The 26,174-nt window shown below is 38.1% G+C and overlaps 1 protein-coding gene across 2 annotated transcripts in view; it reads right to left on the minus strand.

Moving 5' to 3' along the window:
* Nucleotides 1-275: 275 nt before the first annotated feature.
* The window catches only part of KCNQ1 (potassium voltage-gated channel subfamily Q member 1), a 367,210-nt gene continuing 341,311 nt past the window's right edge, over nt 276-26,174 (minus strand). For both annotated transcript variants that reach the window (XM_069857818.1, XM_069857817.1), the window contains one exon: nt 276-2,371. In XM_069857818.1, the coding sequence (XP_069713919.1) occupies nt 2,171-2,371 (201 nt within the window). In that variant the 3' untranslated portion in view covers nt 276-2,170. The remainder of the gene's footprint in view (nt 2,372-26,174) is intronic.

Genomic DNA, 26,174 nt, shown 5'->3' on the forward strand with positions numbered 1-26,174 from the left:
ACACAATACCCCTAGAAAGGAAATGCATAGACCTGGTTGCTTTCAGCAAGGGCTAAAAGACATAGCTTTCTCCCCAAGACCACCCCAGCTGATTAAGTCCTGATTTCTTTTATTTTTCTAGTAAAGAATCAGCAGGTTTCCAGTCCTGCATTGCAAAGAAGGCATCTGTACACTGTAGAGTGTAGAGTGGGCTAAGAGAAAAAAGAAAAGCAAAGTCAACAGCTTTCCGATGTGTATGAAGTGTCTGGATTTTAGAAGAACTGAAAGACATGACACTCTTGTCCCTTACTTTATTAGGAAATTAACAGGCTGATTGAGAACCAGAAATTACATATTGAATCTAATTTTACAAAATGTTCAAAATCATGACAATAATTTTGATTTCTATAAAACATAATGCCCGATACAATTCCTGCTTATGCCTGTAAATTTCTACACCCTTAACATTTAGCTACTGTATAGCAGTGAGGCTGGATAATTGTAACATAAACTGTAAAGTTAAATACAGTATACTTTTCTCTGCAGTCCAAGTGAAAGAGATGAAATGTTGAAAAGGAAGTCCAGTATACGAGCAGTTCTACAAGAAGTTTCCCTGCAATCTCAGTTCATTACGTATTATAGTATTCCAGACTGCTCAAAGATATAAAAGACCGATGACGTTAATTGCTATGCAAAGCTAAGATGCTTTAGGGCGTTGGCTTTCTGGGAGAGGGAGAGAGACCCACGGGGCACAAGCTCTGCAGTGAGGGGAATGGGGTGAACTGTTTGTGTATGATGCTCAAAGTGCAAGAGCTGATAAATTTGTCTACATCTCCCTCTTTTGCCAGCAGTATTGTCTACCGCCACCATCCTGGACTAAATAGCTTTTCATGACACTGTCAGCTTTAAAGATGTTCCATGTTCAAAACAGGGCTGTTATGGTACAGGTGCTGACTATCTGCAAGGGTTTTATTTCAAACTTAGCAGTCAAAGCCCAGATTGTGCTCATGTTGTGTATGTGAAAGTCACACTGAGCCAAATATCCGTGGCTTTATTGCAGCTATCATGTTGGGTAATGTGGTCGGCTCTGTGGGTTGTAGCTGAGGCTCTCAGTCCTCTAAATTAGAGCTGGCACTTTTCAATACCAAATGCTCTTTCAGGGAGTTGAATTTCTCAAGACATTATTCAGGAAACTATTCAAATTGTCACATATGCTGCCTGGATGAGAGATGCTTTCCTGAACTGGGGCCTCAATTCCTGTGAGGATTATGTATGCTCAGTAAGTGGCCAGCTCAAGCACTTGACCAGCAAGTCCAGTTACTTCAGCTTGTACTATGCTTGGCAACTGCTAGCTAAAACCCAGTAGATTTAAGAAGTTGTGGGCCTTCTTTTTAAAAAGGTATTTCAGGACAAGTACATTCAGACCACTGTGTTTTCTACTTACATATAAATTCTTTGTCAACAATTTTCTAGAAAGCAGAATAATTTTTTTTATGTAGTAGTTTATTGTCTCCCCATGAAAAACTGATATCTTAAAAAATCTATAGTACTTTCCACTATAAATAGTATTGTTCCAGATTAAGGATTTGTTCCTCCCTGAAGAAAAACAGATTTAAAAAACCCAGTCATTATCTGATACTGTTTATGTAGTAACATTAAAATAAAACAGAGAAAGAAAATCATTCAGTATGTGGTTTGTAATTCTCTAGAATGTTAGTGTGTGTTTACACAATAAAACCAACATAAGTTATCCTAGTTTGTTTTAAAAATCTTAGTAGGAGAAATATATTGCTATCTGCAGATTCATAAACAGAATGCACTTCTTCCATCTAACTTCAAGTATTATTAGAATATTATTATTACTATTATTATTAAAGGAGCTCTAAATCCTTGCCATTTTGCTTGTCTTTACTTTACTTTGGTCTTTCTGAGAAATAATTAGTTGTGATCATCTGTTTCTGAACAAAATCAATGTGGAGCTTCAGTAAGTTGTGCCTGGTAGAAGACAGCCTGGCAATTCTTCAGCTATTATGAGTGGCTTTAGAAGAGTGTATTTGAGACTAGTGATATAGATACAGTAGTTGTGTGTTTTCTTGGATGGCTGATGAACTTCATTTTTTTCCAAGTTCTCAACATTCTGTCCCATTTAAAGGTCAACAGTGGGAAGCACCCAACACAGACTTATGCCTCATCAGGATATATCGTCTTCGTTTCTTCTCGGTACTGTCAGTTGCTCATAGGTTGGCAAAGTGTTATTAGGGAGGAAAAGATCTGAATTGACATTGTTGCCTCTCTGAGATGATCTATTGTTCCCTTGATCCCCCTGCTGACGGGAAACCAGACGATGCAGCATATCTGTAATGAGGTTCAGTTTCTGGTCCATTTGTGTAACCTGTGAAGGCAAAGGAAAGGTTTGACTAGTAGCAGCACATGAGAAAACTGCAACAAACCAGGAGACACAAATGCAATATTAGAAAGATTGTTTTCTTGATCAGTATCACAACAACCCCTATGAAGACACCATGGATTCCTAGTCCATCAGAGTACTAGAAATGTAATGCAACAGGTCAGAGCTGGATAAGGACATACCTCCTCTGGTATGTGCTTTGACGCTAATTTTATACCCTGATGAACGCACGACGAATGGGCTTTTAAAGAGATGTGCTGGGATAGAAAACTAAGTCCCAGAACTGAGTTTCTGTGGTTTTTTTGTTATTACTATGTCCATTTTTTTTTGGAAAACATGATAAACTTCTAACATGCTTATTTGCCTTAATAATATCAATATGCTCTAGTAAATATGTGCTGTACTTGCAATGATTTAATCAATTCCAAGCTCGGATTGAGTGATGCTGTTTGTTACATTTAGGCCCAATTACCAGCTCAGGCTACAGAATGCTCCACAGATATTTTTGCTGATGCAAGTGTATAGCAGTTGGCGTCTGTGGCAAGGGCTGGGAGTGGGGCATGATTCAGTTTTACACTCTCACCCCCGCAATGACACAGTGTTCACTACTGCTGCTGTTTGAATGACATGATTCACAGCAAGCCGAAAACTTTTCCAAGAATGATGAAAGCTAATTTTTCAACTGAGGGGCTGCAGGGGAAGGTTCAGCCTGAACCCATAATGCTTATTTTCTTCTGCCTTTAGACAGAAGCTCCTTAGATTATTTAATTCCTCTTTTTCTGCTCTTTATTCTAATCTTTAGGAGAAATATAATGAAAAATTGGGGTACTTAGTAGAGACTAGGTTATGGGTTTGTCCAAAACTTAGACTCTATTTGGTGTACACTTGTGGCACTCGGAGGAAAATCAAGAACAAAATGTTTCTAGGAGCACCACAGATTAAGCCTCTGGTTTCTCACATTTTCCAGTCAAGAAGTAATCTCTACCACTCCTTTTATCTGTCATGGGAAGCCTCCTCTCCGTGCTGCCTCCAATGTACTGAGCCAGATGTCTTGAGGGGAAGATAGGCACTTCCAGCTTCAAAGTCACTCTCTGCATCTTGGTATGGCAAGCATTGAACCTGGGCAGTAAGAGTCTTATGGCCTTCTACTCCCTTCTACAAGCTTAAAGAGAAAGCCACAATTTTGCCATTGTAGTCTCTGACCCATAAATCCACAAGAATCCTAAAACACTAGGTAAATTCTAGGCAAAAAGATGTAATAGGTTTTAAAATGGGAAAGAAAGTAAGCAGAAAAAAAACATGACACGAATAAATTGCTGTCTAAAATATCTGCTAGAAAGTAGTGAAAGGCACATAAAACCGCCAGAGAGAGCATGAGTGGGAGCAATTTATATGTGTCTGGCTATCATCCAAGTATCACACAGGATAGTAAAAGACAGTAAGGCTGAGCACAACATCAACAAACCTGGAGGATTTCAGCAGAGAGTAAAATGTTTTTCCACTATAGAGAAAATGCTGTTTTTTTTCAAACACTTTGTACAACTGGTAAGGAAGCAGATATAGTGCTTTAAAAATATGAGGTGCCAGAGATTTATACTTTGCAGATGGTTTTGAAAACATTAGGCAAAGCACCCTAGATGGTACATGAAATACTAGTAATTCTGGATGGAAATAGCTGTTGAAAGATGAGATTCTTCAAATGAGGAAGCTGAAGAACATATAAGTTAAAGAATTCTAGAAGAAAATACAGATGGAAAATCAAGCAGATCATCAGGTTTTCATTTCTTCAGTATTTGTTCACTCCCTTACAAAAAGGCACACTTTGCCCCAGTGGTGCCCATCACAGATGGCAAACTCACAATGCCCTAAGCGTCACAGTACAAATCAGTGCTAGTGAAGCCTGCAAAAATATCTCATTCCTCCATTCTCCCTGCCCAGGTGTCACTTGCTTTGTAAGACAGTTCCTCTGGAAGGACTGCAGTGGAAGACTGTAGACAAACAGCTGTCTTCAGAGTCTGAAGGACAATTTTCCCATAACAAGAAATGTCTTTTTGCTAATTATTCTAAACTAACTAGGGGATTTACATATATGCATACGTATACACTTTTACATATACATATATGCTTTTAATTTGTGATTCCAGGCAGGGATTACCAGAGGAAACACAGACTGAAGATATATCCGGAAAATATGCATTTATGAAACTCATGCAGTGCTGAGGTATTGAACATGACAGTACATTGGACTGAGATCTGGATAGTCCTTCAACAGCTGTGCATCTTGGTGATGAAGTACTGGAGAGAAGTGAGATGTGAATATTCTTGCTGGGAAATAAATTCCCAGAGATAATTGTCTATTTTTTTCTAGTGAACGAGGTTTGGCAGTTGCAGCTGTGGAGTGCAGGAGGCCCACAGAAGTAGAGGCAGAAGCTAACTATTGAATTGAGCCATGAGATAAAAAGTAAAGACCTTTATCTTCCACGTTCCTGTGTTTTGGGGTAGGACTCTAAAGCCACAAACCTTTTGTGGAGGAAGGTCCAGATAGCTGGTTGTGATTAACTGTTGTTTAACTAGTTTTGCTTTCCAATAAAGCAGGCTATTTCGCAGGGAGTTCTGTGCCCGTGAAGGGCTTGCCCCAAGACATGCTGAAGTCAGTGGTTTTTGGCAATCACAGACTTCCAGTGACTTCAGCAGGCTCTGGATCAATCTTGGACTGAATCATCAAACTCAAATAGTAACATCTTCTTTGGGTATTACAAGAGAAGGAGTAGCTGGTTTTCTGTGCATTGCTCTGCTCATGCTTCTTGGGGTTGGAACAGAAAAGATGACATTTACAAATGAGACATTTGCCCCCATCCTTGGTTCTGCCAAAGGAGTGTCTGCTTAAAGTATAAGACACTTTAAAGAGAGAATTAAAAGCTACCAGAGGGCAACTTCTACTGTCATCATAGGCCACTGATGTACAAGAATAAAAGGCTTGCTGGTGAATGGCCTAGTTTATTAGCAATCCCAATCTGCTCATCATCATCCAAACACATATCCTGAAATACATCATTCACTTGCTGGCTACAGGGATAATTATAGCCACTAGAAAAATGTCACTGTGTACAATACCCTTTTTATTAAATAATCTTTATGCACTTCGTTTAGAGAGGTGTATCATCTCCCTTGAATCACGCTTTCAAACACTTTGACTTGATTAGAAATTAGCTATGATGCCAGAATGAATAAAGCAAAACAAACAGAAAAACTGCTGATGTTGCTATAATCTTAACTGTTTTGGACAACTCTGATCCCTCTACTTAAAACAGGAAACAGTGTTAATTGCATAGAAAAATAACTCAGACTGATCTGTTTCTTTAAGGAAAAACTAAGTAAGCTCTTTCTAGCTGATTTATGTTTCATCAGAAGCATGATGTTTGGATGATCAAATTCTTCATATGCAAATAATTTCCTTTGTATTTTATAGTTGTTGGGGAGAAGAAGCAGTGTTTGAAACTTCAGAAATTACACATCACAGTTATTTCTAAGTATTACTGAAATACTGTATGAAAACAAGATTTTTCTATCCTTTGAGATAAGCATTTTTTTTTAAAACAAAAGATCCAAGTATCACAGATTGAGCACAGGTGGAGAGAAACAAATTTAAACAGCTTTTGAACCAATAAAAAAAGCCCATCCATGCAATGCACTGAGGAAAAAAAAAAGCCAAATAGCTCTGAAAAATTAGAGCATAAATCTTAAATCTTATAGTGACCTTCCAGTACCTGAAAGGGGCCTACAAGGAAGATGGAGAGGGACTGTTTACAAAGACTTGTAGTGATAGGACAAAGGGGAACGGGTATAGACTGGAGAGGGGCAGATTTAGACTAGACATAAGGAGAAATTTCTTCACCATGAGAGTGGTGAGGCTCTGGAACAGGTTGCTCATGTTAGTTGTAGATGCCTCATCCCTGGAGGTGTTCAAGGCCAGGTTGGGTGGGGCCTTGGGCAGCCTGATCTAGTGGGAGGTGTCGCTGCCCATGGCAGGGGGGTGGGAACTGGATGATCTTTAAGGTCCCTTCCAGCCCAAACTATTCTATGATTCTGTGATTCTAAATGGCACACCATGAAGCAATGTAGCTATGTCACAGAATGGATTTTTGCTCTCCCTAAAGAGTTAGAGGCACGTGACTACTCTGAAACCCTACACAAGAGACCAGTGGCAATGACGTAGTTCCTATGAACCACAAGGTCCTCTTAGGTCATGTTTTCAGGAGAAGCAGTCCTCTACAACTGGATATAAAATGATATACCAATTTTTATAAACATATCAAAAGCATTTCAGGAGGTGCTTGTGACAGAGACTGTTCTTGTGATGAGAAAACAAAATAATGGGTAATTTATTAAAATATTGCAGTTTCTCACATTATATTAATTTTAAATGCCTTGTGATTTTAAGCATTCATAACAAATTCATGGTACAATTCAGAGGCTGAAATGTAACAATAAATTTCTTTATTTGCTTTTTTTTCCCTTAAAAAAAAACCCTGCTCAAACAAAGAAGCTTGAGTGGGTCCAGGGACATAGATTCATAGAATCATTAAGATTGGAAAAGATCTCTAAGATCATCAAGTCCAACTGTCAGCCCAACACCACCAAGCCTACTAAACCATGTCCTGGAGTGCCAAGTCTACATGTTTTTAGATATCCTCCAGTGATGGAGACTCCAGCACTTCCCTGGGCAGCCTGTTCTAATGCTTGACCAGTCTTCTGCAGGAGTCTCCTGTAATGGAGAAGTAAAGAGCAGCACTCCGGAGTCCCATTCCCAAAACTGATTATAGAGATTTACCAGGAAGTGGCAAGGATAGACAGAATTATGGAGCAGAGGGGAAAGGTATTTTCAGCCAACGGTACTCAAGATAGTGAGAAAACTGAAGGACAAGGTTTGGAGTTTGGCATAATTTAGGCCAAAAAGCCCACAAGTTGCTAATGAGTTATGCCAAGTGCTGCTCCATGATCTCAAGGGATCAAAGCTGATTAACGCTGTTGATTAAAGCTGTCTCGTGCCCTTCATCCTCATTGTTAGAGATTTCAGAAGTAAATATTATTAAGTGTAAAACTCATGGTCTGTTTGGACAGAATGGTGGTTTACACCTACTCACGGACTTAACACGGTTGACTGAAAACAAATAATTTGTGCTTCATCAAGGGATTTTTTTATCAGCACAGCACGCACTCAGTAGGTTCAGGGGGCTATGCTTGTTATTAATATAGAAATCCAAGCATAAAGCTGCTAAAGGAGAAGAGGCAAACCAGAATGCAAGCTACCCTTGGATGAATGAAAATATGATAAAGGAAAATTTCAGCTCCTTTCAGACACTCAAATCTGCTATCCTGCCTTATCTTGAGTAGCATTCATTTCTGAGCACGCAGCTTTTTAGCTCAAAGGGAACCAACTCTTTAAGGCACATTTTCAAAATAAGTGAAAATGACTGGGGAGATCATCATGTGTTTATCACTCCTGGTGGCCTCTTAATAAGGAGGACCTTACTGCTCTGTAGTGTAGCAAACTTTTAGAGAAAGAAAATGATGATTTTTTTTCAGCTATGCATACTTGTAAATGCTGTTGTATAGAATCCTTAATATTTGCTTTTCAATACTATATTCAGTAATGAGCTGGCTTTATATTTCAGAAAAACACACAAAAATGTCCTTTCTGTTAACAAAATAATCATCAGGCATATTAATGATTCACTTGAAGAAAACATAAGAGGCAAAAAACATTCCAAGATTTATGATACCTGTTAATGGCAGTGGTACCAAGGAAGGTATCAGTATCAAGTGCATTTAAGAAAACAGCGATTGCGTTTTGTAAGCAAAGGTGTGGTTATAAATCACATCTTTCTTCACTAAGATCCATCCTATTTAAATACTTTTCTGGAGAATATTTGAAGAAGCTTCAGAGAGCAGCTTCTCTGCTTGATAATCCCTACAGATCTTGGTATCTCAATATTTCTAAAAGTTAATGCTTTAGTTTTGAAGGTCCTGTGGACTGGAACAAATATGTTAGGAGTGGCTTTCTAGAGAAGCTCAAGGACAGGTTTGGGAATCTTCAAAGAGGATTTATTTTAAATATCTCTATAACAGCGGCAGGAGAGACAAATAGTTCAGTATTATTAAAGAAAGTTTCTCTCTTTGAGTATATGATTCTTCAAAAATCATAGGAAAAAAATCTCCCTTCTGTTCACAATACTCAAGATCTTAGATTCTTGTGAATCTCCTTATCAGAGCTTCTGGATTCAACTTGTTTATGTTTTTACCAGAGATCAGGCAACAGTCTTGCTGGAGGTTATATACCCATCATTGAGGTGTTTATAGGAAAATGTAATCTGCACAAAGGAAGGCTTGTTCTCCAGACTGTCTGTACTTTCTCTTGAGAGTTGGCCAAAGAAGGGAGTATGTGTACGGTGTCCAGGGGAAGGATAGAGGAAGTGGAGCCAGTGATAAAACACTTTCCTCTAATATGAGATTACTCATTGCTAGAAAAACATAATGGCTGAGTTTCTGAAGAACAAAATCAACAGGTTTTGGGGGTTGCATGTGACAAGTAATTTTCTAGTCAATGAAAATATTATATTAAAACAATAAGCACTGTATTAAATGACAAATAAAATGAATAAATTTGAAACAAAAAGCATATTTGGAAAGAAAAGCACTTGCTACACACTATGTCCTAAACCCAGCTCTCTTGCATAAAGCTATCAGTGCCAATCTCTTCTTTGCTTTGGGATACTAAAAATTTGGTTTTTTTCAGTAAACTGAAAAAAAGAGCAACTGAGATTGTTGCTAGTCTCATTTTACTCTGTGTTTTCACAATAACATATTTCTCCTACACATCTTGAAAGTGTAACAAAAACCTTATTTTTTTCAGTAGTAAACTTTAAACAGCTGCTGATATTTCTCCATTAATCTGCATGTGTAACTCATGCTTTCAACAGTGGGCGATGTCCTGAGGCTGTGAGGGAACATCTGAGTCATTGAGCAAGGGTAAGAGCACAGAAGCAACCAGGATTTATAAGCCAGTTGCTAGCTTTGATTCTCTGGAAGTTACCTTGATATCAGTGAACTACTATTGAAAAGGGCTTGACTCGGCATAACAAACTCTTGATGCACTGTATAGAAACTCAGTTTTGTCACACATATTTCCTAATTATGTTGGGAAGTGAACCAAGCTGGTAACACCAGCATGTGGCCATCTGATTAGTGACTGTGGCATTTTAATGAAATTTTTGGGTTTTCTTTGAAGAATTTTGTCCTGATTGTGTTTCACAAGATCTAGGGTACCAGATGCTCATGCTATAGGAAATGGGAGAAATGACAGGGTCAATTAATGCATTCTTTCTTTCCACTAAAATCAGGAAAGCAATTTTGATAAGCAAATAACCATACCACAGAGAATTATTTTTCCTTTCCAAATGTCTTTGCTCAAAGAAACACATCTTTTTTTCTAAAAGCTTCCTCAAAGGCTATGCTTTTATAATCGCCTCTTTTATTATACCGTCACTTTCCCCAAATGAAAATGAAGATACAGCCTTCAGGAACAGCAGTAGTTGAGGATGATGTTACACAACAAAACAGAAACCTTCACAACTATCTTTGACTACTTCTAGCCACTTACACATGAATCATGTACACAAACCTTATGTGAACAAAAGCTGCAGATCAGCAGCAGGCAAAAATTCAGGTACAAAAAAACCATTACATGAGACTTACAAAGAAAAAATCAGCAACAACAGATACTGTGCTTATATGAGATCAATTCCTTTAAGCTCTTAAAAATTATGAGATATAAATAGAAATAAAAGTTTACAAGCACACAAGTTGATTTGGTTTTTACATGTCACCCTCATAAACTTATCTGGCTATAATTTGCTGCTGGACTAAAGGAAGCAAGGTAAGATGAATATATACCTCTCCTTCTAAAAAGGAGGTTGATAGGATACTGGCAAACAGAAGAATTAGTTACAGGAGAGTGAAATACACTTGGGCATGGACTGTTATAGAATACAACACATCAAAAGATGGTAAGATTTTGGGGCAGTACTTATTTTAGAAGTGGAAAGGATTCCAGAAGGTCTGAGGGTAAAAAAAGTTGGAAATGGGTGTTCTAAAATGCTGCTAGAAAAGACAGAAATGACGACCACAATGGATGTGTCTGGAGGAGACGGTAGAAACAGAGACTGGATATGGTTGCTACTTGTGAAGAGAAAGCTGAGCACAGTGACCTTGGCTCAGCGCCTTTGCTGCTGCTATTAACATCTTGCAAAAATATTCGGCTTATTTGAAAAATCTGAACCACTGCAAATCAGCCCTCCCCGAGCATCTTTCGTTAGCTCTAGGTGTAGATTTGGACCATGAAGCCCTTCTGCTGGCTCATCACTCCCAAGCTACCAGACCAGCCTTGCTGGACTCAAGAGTACTGAGTGCATGCCCAGATCTGCGTAACACACTCAGATCTATTTGGCATCCAGAGGGCTATAGCCAAGCAATTAAAATTTGTGGTTGACTCTTGTTGAAGATAAATGAGACAAGACTTAAAACACATGGAAATTTTCAAGTTAGGACAGTGTCCAAAATCTACAGTGTTTGGCCCAGCATAGCCTCAGGATACAGCATTTTTTTTCTCTAAAATATTACAAAGGTCAGATATTTATTTTTTTAACCCTTTCGTCTAAACTAACAGACTATGAGTGGATGAACAAGAGAGCTTGGAATGTTTTTCTCTCCTTGCAAGCCAAGAAAGAGAAGTTTAGGGTCTCGTCTCTAAATATAACTTCTATCAGAAGCTAGTAAAGAAGATAAAATACCCGTCCCATTAACAGTATATTCTGGATTTTTCAAGAATTCACTTATCTTCATTTACAACAGCCCCACCTTCAGGAAATAATATCTCTTTGACCAGACACAAATGTCTTCCATTTCCATTTAAAAATAAGACACAAGTTGGCAAGAAAAGAGTGATTCTTTCCTTATAAGTGAATCAATGATATAAAAAAATATGTGACATTTATGCATCCACAAATATCACTGGACATCCATCTAGCACCATCATCATAAACAGTTTCCCAGATTACACATAAATTGAAATCCAGCCTTATAGAGGATGTCAAACAGTCTCGAGATAACAAGAAATATAAGTGAAGTATTGATCAAATAAAAACAGGAAAAGAAGGCCCTTATCTTTATGTGATAGTTTGGATATGGTTATAAAATAAATAGCATTCATTAGTGCATCTTTTATCTAAAGCATTGTGTGAACCTTTGTGTACCTATGTAGTAGAACACTGCAGTAGCTATCAACTGTTATTGCTAGCACAAAGTGGGGAAAACTGAGGCAGCAAAGTTAATGGCCCATCTCCAGATACGCTAAACATCTTTAACTTCAAATTGGAAGGAGGAGCACCAACAAAAACTTAAAATTCTTTTTCCTCTCCTGGGAAGATCTTCAGATCTCAAAGAAAACTTCAGAGCACTTTTCTGGTTTTCAGTGAGACAGAAGTTTGGGGAACTGATTGCTTTCTCATTCTCAATTGCATTCCTGCTCAGCAAAACTTTTCTATATTGTGTCCTTCTGGTTAAGCACCCTGATACCTATCTGCAAAGGAAAGAAAGAGTCTGTTTAGCAAGCAGGCACTTATAGTTCAGATGCTTCAGTTCCACAGATGTGAAGAAAACTCCCCATGGTACTTGCCTCTGGAAGACTCTTTCTGCTGGTTTAAGCACGGCAGTACAGCCTCTGAATATCACTCCATATTTCTGTTGTCAGAAGTTTGGCTATCAGACAACAGCTTTCCCCTAGCTGCAGATTCCCATTTCCAACGTGGAACACTGGCATATTTACAACACTTCAGGGTTAAAAAAAAAAAGTAAAAGACCCAACTAACTTAAAAATATGTCCCAAAGTCTTCTCTATAACAAAATAAACCCCCAACTAACCCAACCTCCATCAACTGAAGAAAACAAAAGTGACTAATCTTGACCTTTCTGCAAAGGGGAATGTTTTGCTTCTTGAAGCCTTGGCTCTGGCTCTCTTATGATACTGGGACTATGACTAATAACCTCTTGCCAGAGTACTGCTGATAATTTCACTATTGAGTAGCTGTTCTCATTCTGGATCATCATAGTATGCGCTTAAGTTGCCAAGATTCTATTTTTTTAAAAAACAAAGAATAACATATACACTTATAATCCCCAGTGTTTGAAATACATTTTTCAGCTTTAACTGTTGGGTTTTGCCTGACCATTTTTCCTCCTTCCTCTAAACTGTTATTTTTCAGATGCCTGCAACAAAACGGCTCCTTTTTTCCTTTCTTTCTCTCAAACATTTTTCCTAATTCAAAACAGATTTGAGACTGTTGCTCATTTTAAAACAAATATGCCATATATCACATCAAGTTAGGCCAGCATCGCTTATGCTATGTTTCACACACATAAGGCATCCATAATGCTTTTCAAAGGGAATAAAGCCAGGCTAGGTGCACTGGGTTTTCTGGTTGGAATAGAGAAGGAGATATATCCATAGGTTATGGATCTGATCTTGTGGCATGGCATGGCACCAGTAGCTGCTTTTTTTCTTAAAAAGTTAAAAATCAAGAAAACTTCAACCGTTTTTTCAAAAAAAGATTTTTGGCCCTTTTCAGTATTCATAATCTACTCATTAATTTTGAATTTGATAGTTACTGTATGGACAAAAAAAAGACATAAACTCCTTTGTGCCTAAAATGGACTTAAATAATTAATAGCTATACAATGACTTCTGCAGCATTCAAAAATGAAAGGGGAAAAAGCAGTGGGGAAGAGAAAGGGAGAGAAGCAATTATAACAACAGTGAGTTTTGAAATTCCCTGAGGGCTGCTGGCAATTAAACCAACAGCAACATGAATCTTTGTTTGATGTGGTCATGAATTTGTTTTCAAAAGAAAAATCTCAAAAACGATTCTTTCAAGAGAAATTTTCAGAGGACAAACTAAGTATGAATAATTAGACCAGAAATAATTCGATAAATATTATTATGGAGAAGTCACTTATGGGCCATGGCATTTGAAGATTGGAAATCCTGGTGATAAATAAGGTGGCAAGTTTGTGCCCATTCTGAACACACATTCTTGCTTGAGTCTGCTCCTCGGAAAGGAGGAGGCCTCTTGTTTTGCCATTGCATTAAGCTTTACAAAGACACAGATGCAAGACAGAAAATTTCAGTGGGAAAGCTTGGTGGAATGAAAGAAAATCACACACAATTCCAAAGCCACTTTTCATTCCCAGGCACTGCACAGAGATCAGAGGTGAAATTTATTGGTGATAAAAAGTCTTAGAGCACACTCTAGTCCCTTAGCCTTTCCAACTGCCATTCACTTCTGCTGAAATCATATCCTCAGAAATAGCTCTTTCAGAATACTCTAAAAATAAAAACGCTTTCATTTTGTAGAAATGTAAGTGCACATCAAAAATCCAGAGAAGATGCAGGTGCTCTGCATCCTCTAAAACCAAGTTGCCTTGGACACCCCAAACCCACATTTCATTTGTTTAGTGACTGCTTCCAAAAGTGGAAGCAGATACAATCATAAGGCAGCAAATAACCAATGAGTGAACTAGAACATAATATATTTACCAGTGCAAACCCATGTTTAAAAGCAAAAGAAACTGCTTGTTGGCTGTCATGGTATTATTAATAAAGGCAAACCAGTTGATCTTGGGGATACCAGGAGCAAAACTACAACAAAGACAACCTACTGCTAATGAAGAAGGGTTTTCAGTCAAATTTCATGGGTCATACAAAGTCATTACCATGCCTGCAGGAGTTCAACAGCTCTGCCAGTTGAATCTGAGGGAAATGAAGTGATTATTTGGTTATGCTTGTTGCAGTTTTAGACATTTTTCTTTAAATGCGAAGTTCTGAAGACAATCAGATATGCGAGAATAGCAGAGCTAGCTTCTAACCAACATCATTGCAGAGGAAACCTTCCAAATAGGCTTTCCGTGTACATCAAGGTCTCAGAAACTAGATTTGAAACACTCTTGATATCTGATTCCTTTTTTTGCTTAAATACAACCTTATGGCTTTAAGCCAATTTCCTAACACTTTAGGGGCCTGATTAATTTTGAAAACTAAAAGACAGATCATGTGGCTTCTGCCAGTAACAAGTTCTGCATGGGTTAATGTTCCAAATTGGTTCCATTGCAGGTTTCCCTGGTTTTGAGTCAGTTAAAATATCTAGGCTCCTCTTCATAGCATTTTAAGCTATAATGACTTCTAAAGTAAACAAATGTTTCTGATAGAATAATGTGCTTGAAAAATTTAATGGATGAAAAAGATAACAAAAAATTCTTAGTGCTTTTCTTGGTCAATAACATCTTCTAGGACTATAGCTATGCTGGGCATTTATTCAGACTAGTAAACTGTGAATCAAAACTGTGGATCTATTGGCAGCATAAGCAACTGTTCAGAGGTGTAAGCAACTGCTCTGTGGTGGAAGTAAAAGGCTCACAGTCTTTCCTAGCTGATTAATCATCATGAGAAGCTTAACAACTAAATGACCTGCCCAGCTCCAGATGTTAGATGTCCATCCACCTCTCACTATTCTGGTTCACATGTAGTAGCCTGGATTGTTCATTCCTAAGATAATGATGATCATTACTTTCAAAACAAAAAGGATTTGAGCTTTATCCTTCGATACAGCAGAGTTCTACACAAGATAACACAGTACATATAGTCTAGACATGATGAAATACTGGAAGATCCTTCAGGCAGAGGTGATGACAGTCTTCACATAAAGGTTTGAGATGTTTCCCTTCTCCACTCGCATCTCCTACCACTACTGTTATCAGTTGCACAAAGGCAGAACATGAATATGTTACTGGATCTCTCTTCTCAAGTCCCTGCCATTAAGCGCTGCACTAGCTGCTGTTAAATCAATAAGAAAATGTAGCTCTCTACAATGGGAGGCAGCATCTGTTTCATGGCATACGGTAACACTCCACAGCATTTACAGATAGGAATAAAGAGTAGTGATATGATGAAAGAACGGAACATAATGGTGGCAGAAAGAAGCTATCCAATCCTGTCTAAGACAGACAAAGACTGCTACAGGATCTTCAGTAGCTGCAGGTGATGAGAGACATCACTTTTAACTGTAATCTTAAGGATGGCCTCCACAGAGGGACCATATTTGTCTTGTGCATCAGTTAGGACAGACTTCATTGAAACTGGCACTCTGGGGAGGGAACACCACAGAATCAGTCCCCTGTTTTCTGAGGTGAGCTTCTGCTTTCTCCTCCTGGAGATTGATCATTTGTGTTCACAGAAGCCAGAACGTGTTTTACTTGAAAGATCTGAATATCATTGCACAAACTGGTTTAGCTGCAGATATTCCTTATTTTCCCTTTGCATATTTTCCTTGAAAGAGTGTTAGAGCTTACAATGGATTTATTTATTTTCTTTCTTCTGCTAATCTTTTTTTGCTAAGTAGTATCTTTCTTCCCATCCAACAGAGAGAGTAATCAGCTACTCAGTGGAGAAATTAATTCAGCCTTAGCATGCAACCTTTGAAAAGAGGTTGTCAGCTAGCACCTACTAAGACTTTACAGATGAAAAAGCTACCATCACTCTGAATAAAGATATTTTCATCCATTTTCATAGACTTTATGTGAATTAGTGAACAATTATAGCTCTGATACATCTGCTCTGAAATGTGACAGGAATTTAATTCAGTTGCAAGCATCACAGTTCCTTTCAGGTATAAGTAGCTCGTTTTTACCTTAGTTACCTGCACCGATGATTCATATATTCAAGCAACAGCTATTTCAAATCAAGAAATAATCTTATCAAATTATATCTAAGATAGATGCAGAACAACTATGGGAATGATATAAATGACAAAAATACCAAGTGCTTCTGTTTTCATTTTTGACCTCCAAGCTTCAAAATGCTTTATGAAACCCAGTATTCACAGCTAAGGAAATGGAAACAACAGAAGGAGAAATGACTCGCCTCAAGTCCTGCAGAAAATAATGGCTGAGTCAGTAGCAGCACCCACACCACCTAAAAAAACCCACAATAACCACACTGATGCAACTTTCTAGATGGGATATGGACTACTGTGAGGTCACACGTATCTGAGACTGCTTTTTAAGATCCGATTTACAGAGAAGGCAGAGGAGGTCTGGTTGCACTTACTCCTCTCTGGCTCAGACAGTGCTCGCAGTGTACGTGTGCAAGTGAATAGACCATGTGTGATCAGTTCTGATATGCATTATTTATATTACAGTTCTACTGAGTGAAAAACTAATAAATCCACAGCCTGCAGATGATGTGCAGACATACAGACACATCTTCGCAAATAACACTTTATCTTGATTCTTTGTCTTTTTCTTACCCCGCTGCGGCACAACAGAGCATCTAGTACAATAACAAATTAAGCCTCTGGCCAAAAAAGCAGCTTGTTTAAATTGCAGTGTTTCTCCAAATACAACTGACACATAAGTGTCATCTTCCAGGGAAACATTCCTATAAGAAAATTTCACATAGGTCAAACTTTGTCAAACCCGTTTGTGATGCAGTGCTGCAAGGTGCTCAATACTTCCCTTTCTCTCTGAGTGCCCTCGACTCCCAGTGAGCTTTTCAGTGAGAAAGACCCACGTATTTGGGACAAAGTATATGTGAAACACACAGTCTATAACTTTCCATAACAGTGACTGCACAATACAAGAGGTCAAAACGAGGTTTCTTTCCTTATGTATTGTATGTATGGTCTATTTATAATTCTACAGTTAATTTAGGGCTTGTATATCAGTGCTGGACAAAGGAGCTTGCCATGTATAGAAAATGACATGAACTCAATCGTTGCAGACAGTCCCAAAGCCTAAAAATGCTTTTGTTAGTACAGTGAACACCTGTACTAATTATGTACTTCACTCACTCAGGGGTCACTGCTCATGGCAGAGGTTTTAAATCAGCCACCCCAGGAGACAGACATCATTATTTTTCTAGAGGAGCCATTCTTATGCTGCAAAACTAGGCAACCCTGGAAAAATACTCACACTCCGAGGTCTACACTCTGAAGTCTCAAAAGGTGAAAGACTGTAACATCCCATTGCTGGGCACAAGAAGACAGTCCAGAACATTTGAATAGATAGAGAATATTAAGAGAGTAATCAGATACTGGTTTTAAAATCTAAAGTTTAGAATTATTCTTAGATTTAAGCACACGTTCTTTTGACTTATATGTAAAAGACAATTTTTTCCATCTCTCAGAGTATAACAGTACCTGACTTAGCAAAACTTGTAAGCATGTGAGAAACATCAAATAATTTCATTTTATTCACTTTGTGGTTCAGAGGTGCTATTTCTGTATCTAAATTTATGCTGGAACTCACACGCCAAGGTCAGCATTCATTTTTGTCAGCGATGTAGTTCCCCAGTTACCTGCAGTCCTGCCCAGACAGTCCCTGCTCACACTGATGCTAATCAGTGCTGGTGCTTCCCTTATCTCAGTATTCAAAACTGGAAGAATCAATGGTATAGAATCTGAATACCAGCATCTAACTGGTCACAGGGGGCAGAGATACCTGCATTTCACATTCCTCTTCTCCTAATCTGTCAGACTGCACACAAAGCCCATAAGCAGATTTCTCACTGGGAAATCACAGAGCAGAAAGTTACTTTAGGTAAGTCCTTCCTTCAATTAAAAGCACTCCAAGGCTTCATGTTGTCCTCAATATAAAAGTAACACCATTTCTAACAAAGGCAAGGAGCTGTGCTGGCACGGGCATGGTTCTCTACCAGCTGTTTACAGCTGCTTTGCACCACAGTCCCATCCAGCAGCGTAAGTAGAAAGGGATTGGGAGAAGAATTTGTTAAGAAACAGCAAAGAAGAGGAGCATAGGCAGAAGAACAACGGAGCATGGGCAGAGAAGAGATCTTAGCAGCATTCCCCATTTTCACAACTGCCTCCTATGTGAATGCTAAAAAGGTTTTCAGGGATGCAAATGACCAAATACACAAATTCTTCATAAAGTGCTTAGGAACTATAACATTAAAGCTAATGGCAAAGAATTGATTAATTTTCTATCAAATTATTTCTGAACACTTTAATCCATACTTCATCTTCTAGTTTACAGGCACACAGTATACATTTGCACAGCCACGGAGACCCAATTTTTTTCTACCATTTGTGTGACCTTTTCAGTCAGACTCACTAGGCAACAGCAGAAAAAAAAATATCCCTTCAGCTGTTTCTACTCCATGAACCTTTCTGCCTCCACCGTGACTGAGGAAGAGGACATATTTTGCAGCAATGTCTCCTCACTTCTCCTTCACCCCAGAGGAGTGAGCTTCTTGATGTCAATAGATTAAGAGCCTGAAAACATCATTGCTGACACTCAGAAGAGTACACTCCAAAGGCTTGGCCACCTGCACACAACATATCCTGTGTAGTAAGAGTATATCGTAAACAGTACATATCACTGTAAAGAACTCATATGACTACAGAGTGCATTATTTAAAGCAGATCTTTCTTTACTGCACAGAGACGGTATTTTTTTTTTTTAAATTACGTCTCTGTCATGCAAATTCTAGCCATGTTATCATTCTTCTGTTATTTAAAGTTCACAACTTCATAGAAAACATGCTATGAAAAAAAAGATAAGAAGCAGAAAACAGCAAACCTGGCAGGCTATATTCAGAGAAACTATAGTTTTGGAAAAGAAATTGCATGAGTTTTAGCAGTAATGATAACCAAAAGGTTATCTGAAGTGTAATTTAAAGAAACATGTTTGCATTGTTTTCAAATAAAACAATCCCAAGGCCATGTGTAAAAGTCCCAAACAGCAGGACAGTAATGAGTTTGTGAATCAGGACTGTAAATTCCCTGTGCTGTGAATGTGGGAGCCATCAGGAGCACACACGATTGAGTCAGCAGTTACCAAGACACATACATATAGCCCAGGCCACTCAAGTCTCCAAACTGTCATTTATCATTTCCTGAGAGAACAGTTTCTTGGCAAGCCTCCTTTAAAAACAATTTTTTTCCACAACATCCAACCATTCCAGCAGGCTATGAATACCACTATAATTCGGTCTATTTTTCATATCAAGTACACTATGGGTTCTGGTTTTCAGCTAATTAAAGAAATCTTCTTTTCAGATTTCCAAGTGTTGTTTGCAGCAGGGTAGATCCCACAACAGGCCAGCTCTAAAACAGTGCCAGTTGCAGAATGAACTGTAAGGAGATGGAGGGGAAAAAAAACCCCATAAATAAACTCACAGTCTGAAGTTGCAAAACCCAGCTTACATGACGCCAATTTTGGTCATCCTGCCAAACTGTTAACTTTTGCCTCTTGTGAAAATAGCTGTCTTGGGTTTGACTGTATTTCATACTCCTGAACGTGTAATGGCTCAGGACTGTCTGTCAGAATTTGAACTCCATCTGTTGTTGTTGTTATCATTATTATTATTATTATTATTATTATTATTATTGTTATTATTACTAATAGATGGTAATAGCACCTAAGGGCTTTGTCTGAGATCAGAGCCCTGATGGGCTAACAGTTGTCCACACACACAGGGAAACAGCTATTGCCTTGAAAAATGCATGAACTAAATAGATGAGATAAAAAAAGGGGTGGGACAAAGATTGTATTTTCATTCCTGTTTTATACATATGGAACTGAGGTACAGAGGGATTAAATGTCTTGCCTGTGCTCACACAAAAAATATCTGGGGCAAAAGCTAGGAATAGAACCAAAGTTTTCAAGTTTAAATCAACTTCGTCTTCCTTCATTAACCCTACCCTTGCTAACTACAATACTGTACTCCAATATGCATTATTTATATGCTGAGACGTCAGAGCCACATTCAGCCTTAGACATACAGGGCCTAAAAGCAGGAGGGGAAAAACATGCTGCTAACCTCTTGCAAGAATATATGCATTTGATAGCAATAGTTACTTGTGGCTTTGCTTCTTGAAGCACTAGAAGAATCAAACATAGAAAATGAAGTCCCATCCTTTGATTTCCTATTTGGTGAAAGAAGTCTGGATTCTGCTATTTCTCTGAAGAGTCCTCTGTGCAAGCAGCCACAGAAACAACAAACTGTGTCATGCTTCAGGACAAAAGTAAATAATCACTTAATGGGATTCTCTAAACATCTGACCTGTAGTTCACACATTCCTACTAAAAAAAGAAAAGGAAAAAAAGAGTAGTCATATGTGTTTTAGTAAAGAACTACTATGTTACTTCGTCTTCAGAACACTTTTGTATTCTGAAAAAAAACTAATACTTTCTACTTCAGAAGTTTCTCAAACTATTTTTATTATGATTTTTTTTAAATTGTTACTTAGAATCATGGAATCGTAGAGTATTTCAAGTTGGAAGGGACCCGTAAGAATCATCAAGTTCAACTCCCCGCTTCTCACAGAACTACTTAAAAATAAACTATACAACTAAGAGTGTTATCCAGATGCTTATCGAACTCTGACAGGCTTGGTGCCCTGTCCACTTCCCTGGGGAGACTGTTCCAGTGACCAATAATCCTCTCAGTGAAGAACCTTTTCCTAATGTCCAGTCTGAACTTTACCTGGCAAAGCTTCACTCTATTTTCTCACGTCACCAGAGAAAGGATATCAGTACCTCCCCTTCTGCTGCCCCTCTGTACCCGAAGAACGTGTGATTTTAGAGGCTCTTACTTTGGCCAAATAAAAAGTCAAAGTTTTGTTTTGTTGTTGTTTGATTTATTTGTTTTTTTTTTCTTTTTAAAGAGAAAGAATAAATGCACCTGAAATTAGGACAACATCCAGACAAATTTCGTACTTAATTCCCAAGTATGTATATAGAAGACACAAGATATAAAAATAATCACAATATTATGGGCAAAATCATGTCTCTTCCTAACTTGCTTTTTGGAACAACTGAAGTTTCTCAGCTGAAACCTTCCCACAAATTTTAGTCTAAGGTGCCCAAAATGGAAAACTTCAGGTCAGATGGTTAAAGTTGCACACAACTAAACTGAAGTCTTAAGAGTAGGAAGTGTCAAAGTACTGCTAAGGCTCTGAAGCATTCCCAACACCCAGGAACAAGCAAGTGAGTACACATACTAAATCCTCAAATATGTTTACACGAGAAACAAACAGTGCTTCATTACTTGGCTTCAATACCACACTTTTGGTTACTTTTACAGAAAAGCAGACAATCATTACTTGCCTTGGTCAGTAAATAGAGTTTCTGTTGTATGTAAAATTGTAGCATATCACCATTTTCCTAACTTCTCAAAATATTGAGATATTTCAAGAAGTGGAAATTGCAAACTATTTTAATTTGCAAACACCTAAATGGATTTAGCTTCATAATGACTGTTGACAGTAAGGAAAAAATTAATTAAAAAAGTAAAAACCCTATCACTATCTCTAAGTGCCTAAAAAGAAATAAAAAGACAAGAAAACATACAAAAAGTGAAGCCTTTTAATGTCCTCAGATTAAAATGAAGAAGTCTAAATCAATGATTCCAAGGCTTGACTGAAAATGTTACCCAAGTAGCCTTGTTCACATGTGACCACATAGAACTTCCTAATGGGATTTCTATATTTTTCCAAAAGGCTTATTTTTGCCAGCTTTACCTAAAGTAAGGCATTCAGGACTTCTAACATTTTGAATAAACCCTCTTCTCCCTGGCAAAACCCAACTACGTCTCAGTAGTTATTAGTGTTGCTATTAGCTTGCCCTCCTGAGATGTTGACACAAGTGCCTGTTCACTGGGGAAGCACTTTGGAGTGGGCCTCTGAAGAAATGCCTGTCATGAGGGCTATCAGTTTTAAAATCATTACAAAACTGAAGAATTTCCTGTTTCTGTAAGCGGCTCTAACTAGCTCTTTTTAGCAGAAATCCCTGGAGATGCAAATACTTTTTCCCCATACAGGACTGCAACAGCTAATCTTATAAAATAATGGGGCTGCCAATAACCTATGTATGGTCCTTAGACTGCTGAAGTGCACCTTTCCACTTCCAGCTTTGCCCAAGGTAAACAGGTAGCAAGTGCTACCAAGGAGCCCTTCAGAGCAGACTGTGTTTTGGGATTGCTGTGTGAAAATATGATAGGATAGGTGTCCTCTAAAGCTGGTGAGGCCTTAGCTGTTGACTTTAAAAAGAGCAGAAGTACAGTCAAGAATGATTATTTTTTATCAGCAACATATTTACTTTAGGATTAGCCCCGGGAGCGTTGAGGTCAGGGCTGCCCCTGAGGCACTTCAACCTGAACAGACATTTACTGTCAATGCTAGTCTACTTTTTCAAGTTTTGATAAAAAAGTCTCTCCAAGACTTTTAGTCGTGGAAAGAGATGGAAAATATAAATGCATTCAATTAGTAGAGGTGAAAATTTTCCATTAAACTCGTGTTGTTCAGTTCCAGTGATACAAGAAATCACCTTGATCCTACAGCTCCATTTGTTACGCCTGTCTTGTACACATTCATCTCATTACCAGGGAAAATACAGAGGGGAAAGAAAACAGTAAGAGCTGATCATGTGGTTCTATGAGGCAAGGCTTAAAAATCTTAGCCCCTGTTGTCTCTTGAGGACTGTAGCAAACGTGGGTTTATAAGAACATCCCCACTCAAGAAGAAACATAGCAAGATCTGAAAGCTGCACAGGATAACACTAAGCTCCATGACACAATCAGGAACACCAGTGGAAACTCACAATCACACGTAATGAGACTAACATACTACTAGAAACACTACGTAGAGGGAATTTGACATTGAAAAAAGTAAGATGCTGAGTGTTACTGTGTAGAAAATCCAGTTGCACAAGGCAATTCTACAAAACAGGGGGCATTACCCTTTGAAGGATCCTTGCTTGGGGACTCTAGCATATTCTGTCCACTTTCCTGGAATGTCTGCACCTTGATTTGTAGTCAAGGAGTTAATAAGGACAACATTTATTTCCTGGAAGTCAAGGTGTGGGTGCTGACTGTCTGAAATGCTTTCTTAATAAAACCTTTACCTCTGCTTCCAATAATATTCTTGTACCAGGCCACCAATTTGGGTGCTGAAGACTCTCCTCTGCCACCCATAGGGATCTCCCTTTTTGGCTACAGAGGTTTCTATACAGATTTTAAAATCCTGTTTTCTTGACAGGCTCTCTACTCTGTTTAATTGTGATATTGTTTCTGATATGAATGGTTCTCCTTGCCACCAATCTCCTCCTTGCCTTTCCCCCAAAATAAAAAATCCTGGTTGAAAACCAAAAAAAATAGTAGATTTTTATCACATAGAATTTGCTAATAATACTTGCCCTGAAATAGTTCCCAGGCCTTTTTTAATGCTCAAATAAAGGCCCAAACATTTACAGCCAGCACTCTAAGCCAACTAATAATTTACTTGAGCCATACTGAAAAGCTCAAGAGGGATTTTGAATGAAAAATCTAGTGAATAAACTGATAGCCAAATGCTGCCTTGGAGTCCTGCCACTGTAATACACAGGATACATGGAGGTCTGTTGGTGACCACGGCATACACTGAAAAACTATCAATCATATCAAAACCATAGTTTAGTCTTGTCAATCTAAAGCAGAAAGGATAATGTCTTCAAGTAAACTCTAAGTCTTAATATTTCCTAACTTCAGTGGCACACAGATGACTGGATGTTAAACTCCTACTGATTTAATATTTTTTTTTTAAAGAGGTATTTAATCATTTGACAATAAGATAGCAAAGGCAAAATTCTGCTTTCAGAACTTCATGGGAAACTTGCTACATGAAAAATTCCTAAAGATTTTGCTGTGCTTTACAGAATCCGCATGTACAGACCAGGGTTGAATCTTGTAGTATTAGATCAGAAAAGACACATTTTTAAAGACACTTCAGAACGTTTCTTCAATGTAGGCAAAATAAGATGAGTTTCAGGTCTTAGGCTGCCATATTGTCAAATGTAAAATAAAATATACATCAAGAAGTAAAGAATTTTAGGGCATGTAAAGAAACAATCTTCTCAACCTGGTAGTTTAAAATATCTTTGAATTCACTATTTTGCCTCATCATAAATTTAAGACCATGAAAAAGGTCATTATGTAACTAAAAGATTATTCTTCTTCCTTTTGTGTCAGCCTTTTTACCCTAGCTTAAAGAAAATGAATTCATCCAAGAGCAGCAATATGAAAAAACAGCCTTTACAATTTACTGCACGGTAGTTAGTTTCCAATATTGCAATAGACTGGAGTTTCAAGCACCCTGTGGCTTTTGCTGGACCGAGAGGGCTGGGTTAGCCTTGATTTGAACCTGCTGTTTACAACACACTGTAAGCCGTTCCCATAGGGCAGACTTCTAGTGAGGGCTGTGTGATTAAAACCTCGCTGCTAACGAAAACAAAGAAGAACATTTTGCAGGTGTATGTTTCTTTTTACAATTACTTTTGAGAACAAAATGAAAGAATTTATATTCTGGGAAAATGTATGTTTAACTCTGACAAAATAATTGTGCTGCTCTTTTACTTGCTTTTTGGCTTGCTTGTAACATAAACAAGATGTGAGAAATTTCAGTTGTAGCCTATGAAGAGACTGGATGTCCAAACTGCTGTGGTCTTTGCAGCTTTACTGAACTGAGCTCCTGGTGTCTTTTAAACATTCTGTCCCATTAACCACTTTGGGGATCTTCTGTGCTTGTGTGTATGCACGAGTGTATTTAACTGATTGTTTCACCTTCTGAACTACTTGGAGATCTGGAAATTACTTTCAACAAGCAAACAAATCATCTCTGCAACTTATCTCAATCTCTGGAGACACCAACATTGAGCTAAATACACCAGGAAGCCAGGCTATGTATTTCAGCACTTCTGTTTCTAACTGCAACCCAGAATCAGAGATTAAAATTAACAGGAAAAACAATTGATAGCTAGAAACAATTCAAAGATAATTTAACAAGGCTAAATTGTATAGTATTTAATTTAACTGTGCACTGAGAATAATCCTTATGCACTTCAATTGTATTTCTCAAGGTGCAGAGAGGTAAACACAAAAGTATATGTCTTGGTGATGCCTGAGCTCTAAAGCACACTCCATCTGAGAGCTGCAAAACAACCTCAAGAAGAAAGATGCAGTTGTAATTAAAAGTATACAGTGTGGGCTCATGAGATTTGGGTTAGTAGGATCGTGAGTGGATTTTTTGAGGGAGAGATCTCTGAAGTATGTAAAGAATTTAACTACTAGCCCCATGGTTTCACTTCAATATTTCATACTCAACTGTTCACACTTTTCCCTGTTGCCACAGTTGATACTTTGACTCATAATGACTGTTGAGGACATAAATGCATCTTGTCTGTTGAGTGTTCACGTTCAGCCAATAGATGCCAACTAGCTATAGAGGTGGGAGGAGAACAGATTTATAGTTGCCTCCCAAACAGAAATGAACTGGAAGCAAACTCCTGAACTTTGGGAAAGTTTAAATCTGTCCTTTCTCAACTCACAGCACTCTGACTCAATACTCATCTCAATGGCTCACCACAGTTTGAGGAGACAGGGAATAATATTTTTATTACTCCCATTCTACAGATGGTCAAACTGAAGCACTGCAAAGTTTATTGACTTACTCAGAGTTGCACAGCATGCTTGAATGGAAGCAGAACCCCAGCTGGCCTGATTCCCACTCCTGGGCTTTTAGTTGCTATACTGTATTTGCTCCTTTAACATCCGATTACTTTACTGCTCTAATCACCTCCCCATTTTATACTTATATTTCTTAAAGTTACATTTAAACCCTTTTTTCAT

The sequence above is a fragment of the Phaenicophaeus curvirostris genome, chromosome 5 (genome assembly GCF_032191515.1).
Source record: "Phaenicophaeus curvirostris isolate KB17595 chromosome 5, BPBGC_Pcur_1.0, whole genome shotgun sequence".
NCBI lineage: Eukaryota > Metazoa > Chordata > Aves > Cuculiformes > Cuculidae > Phaenicophaeus > Phaenicophaeus curvirostris.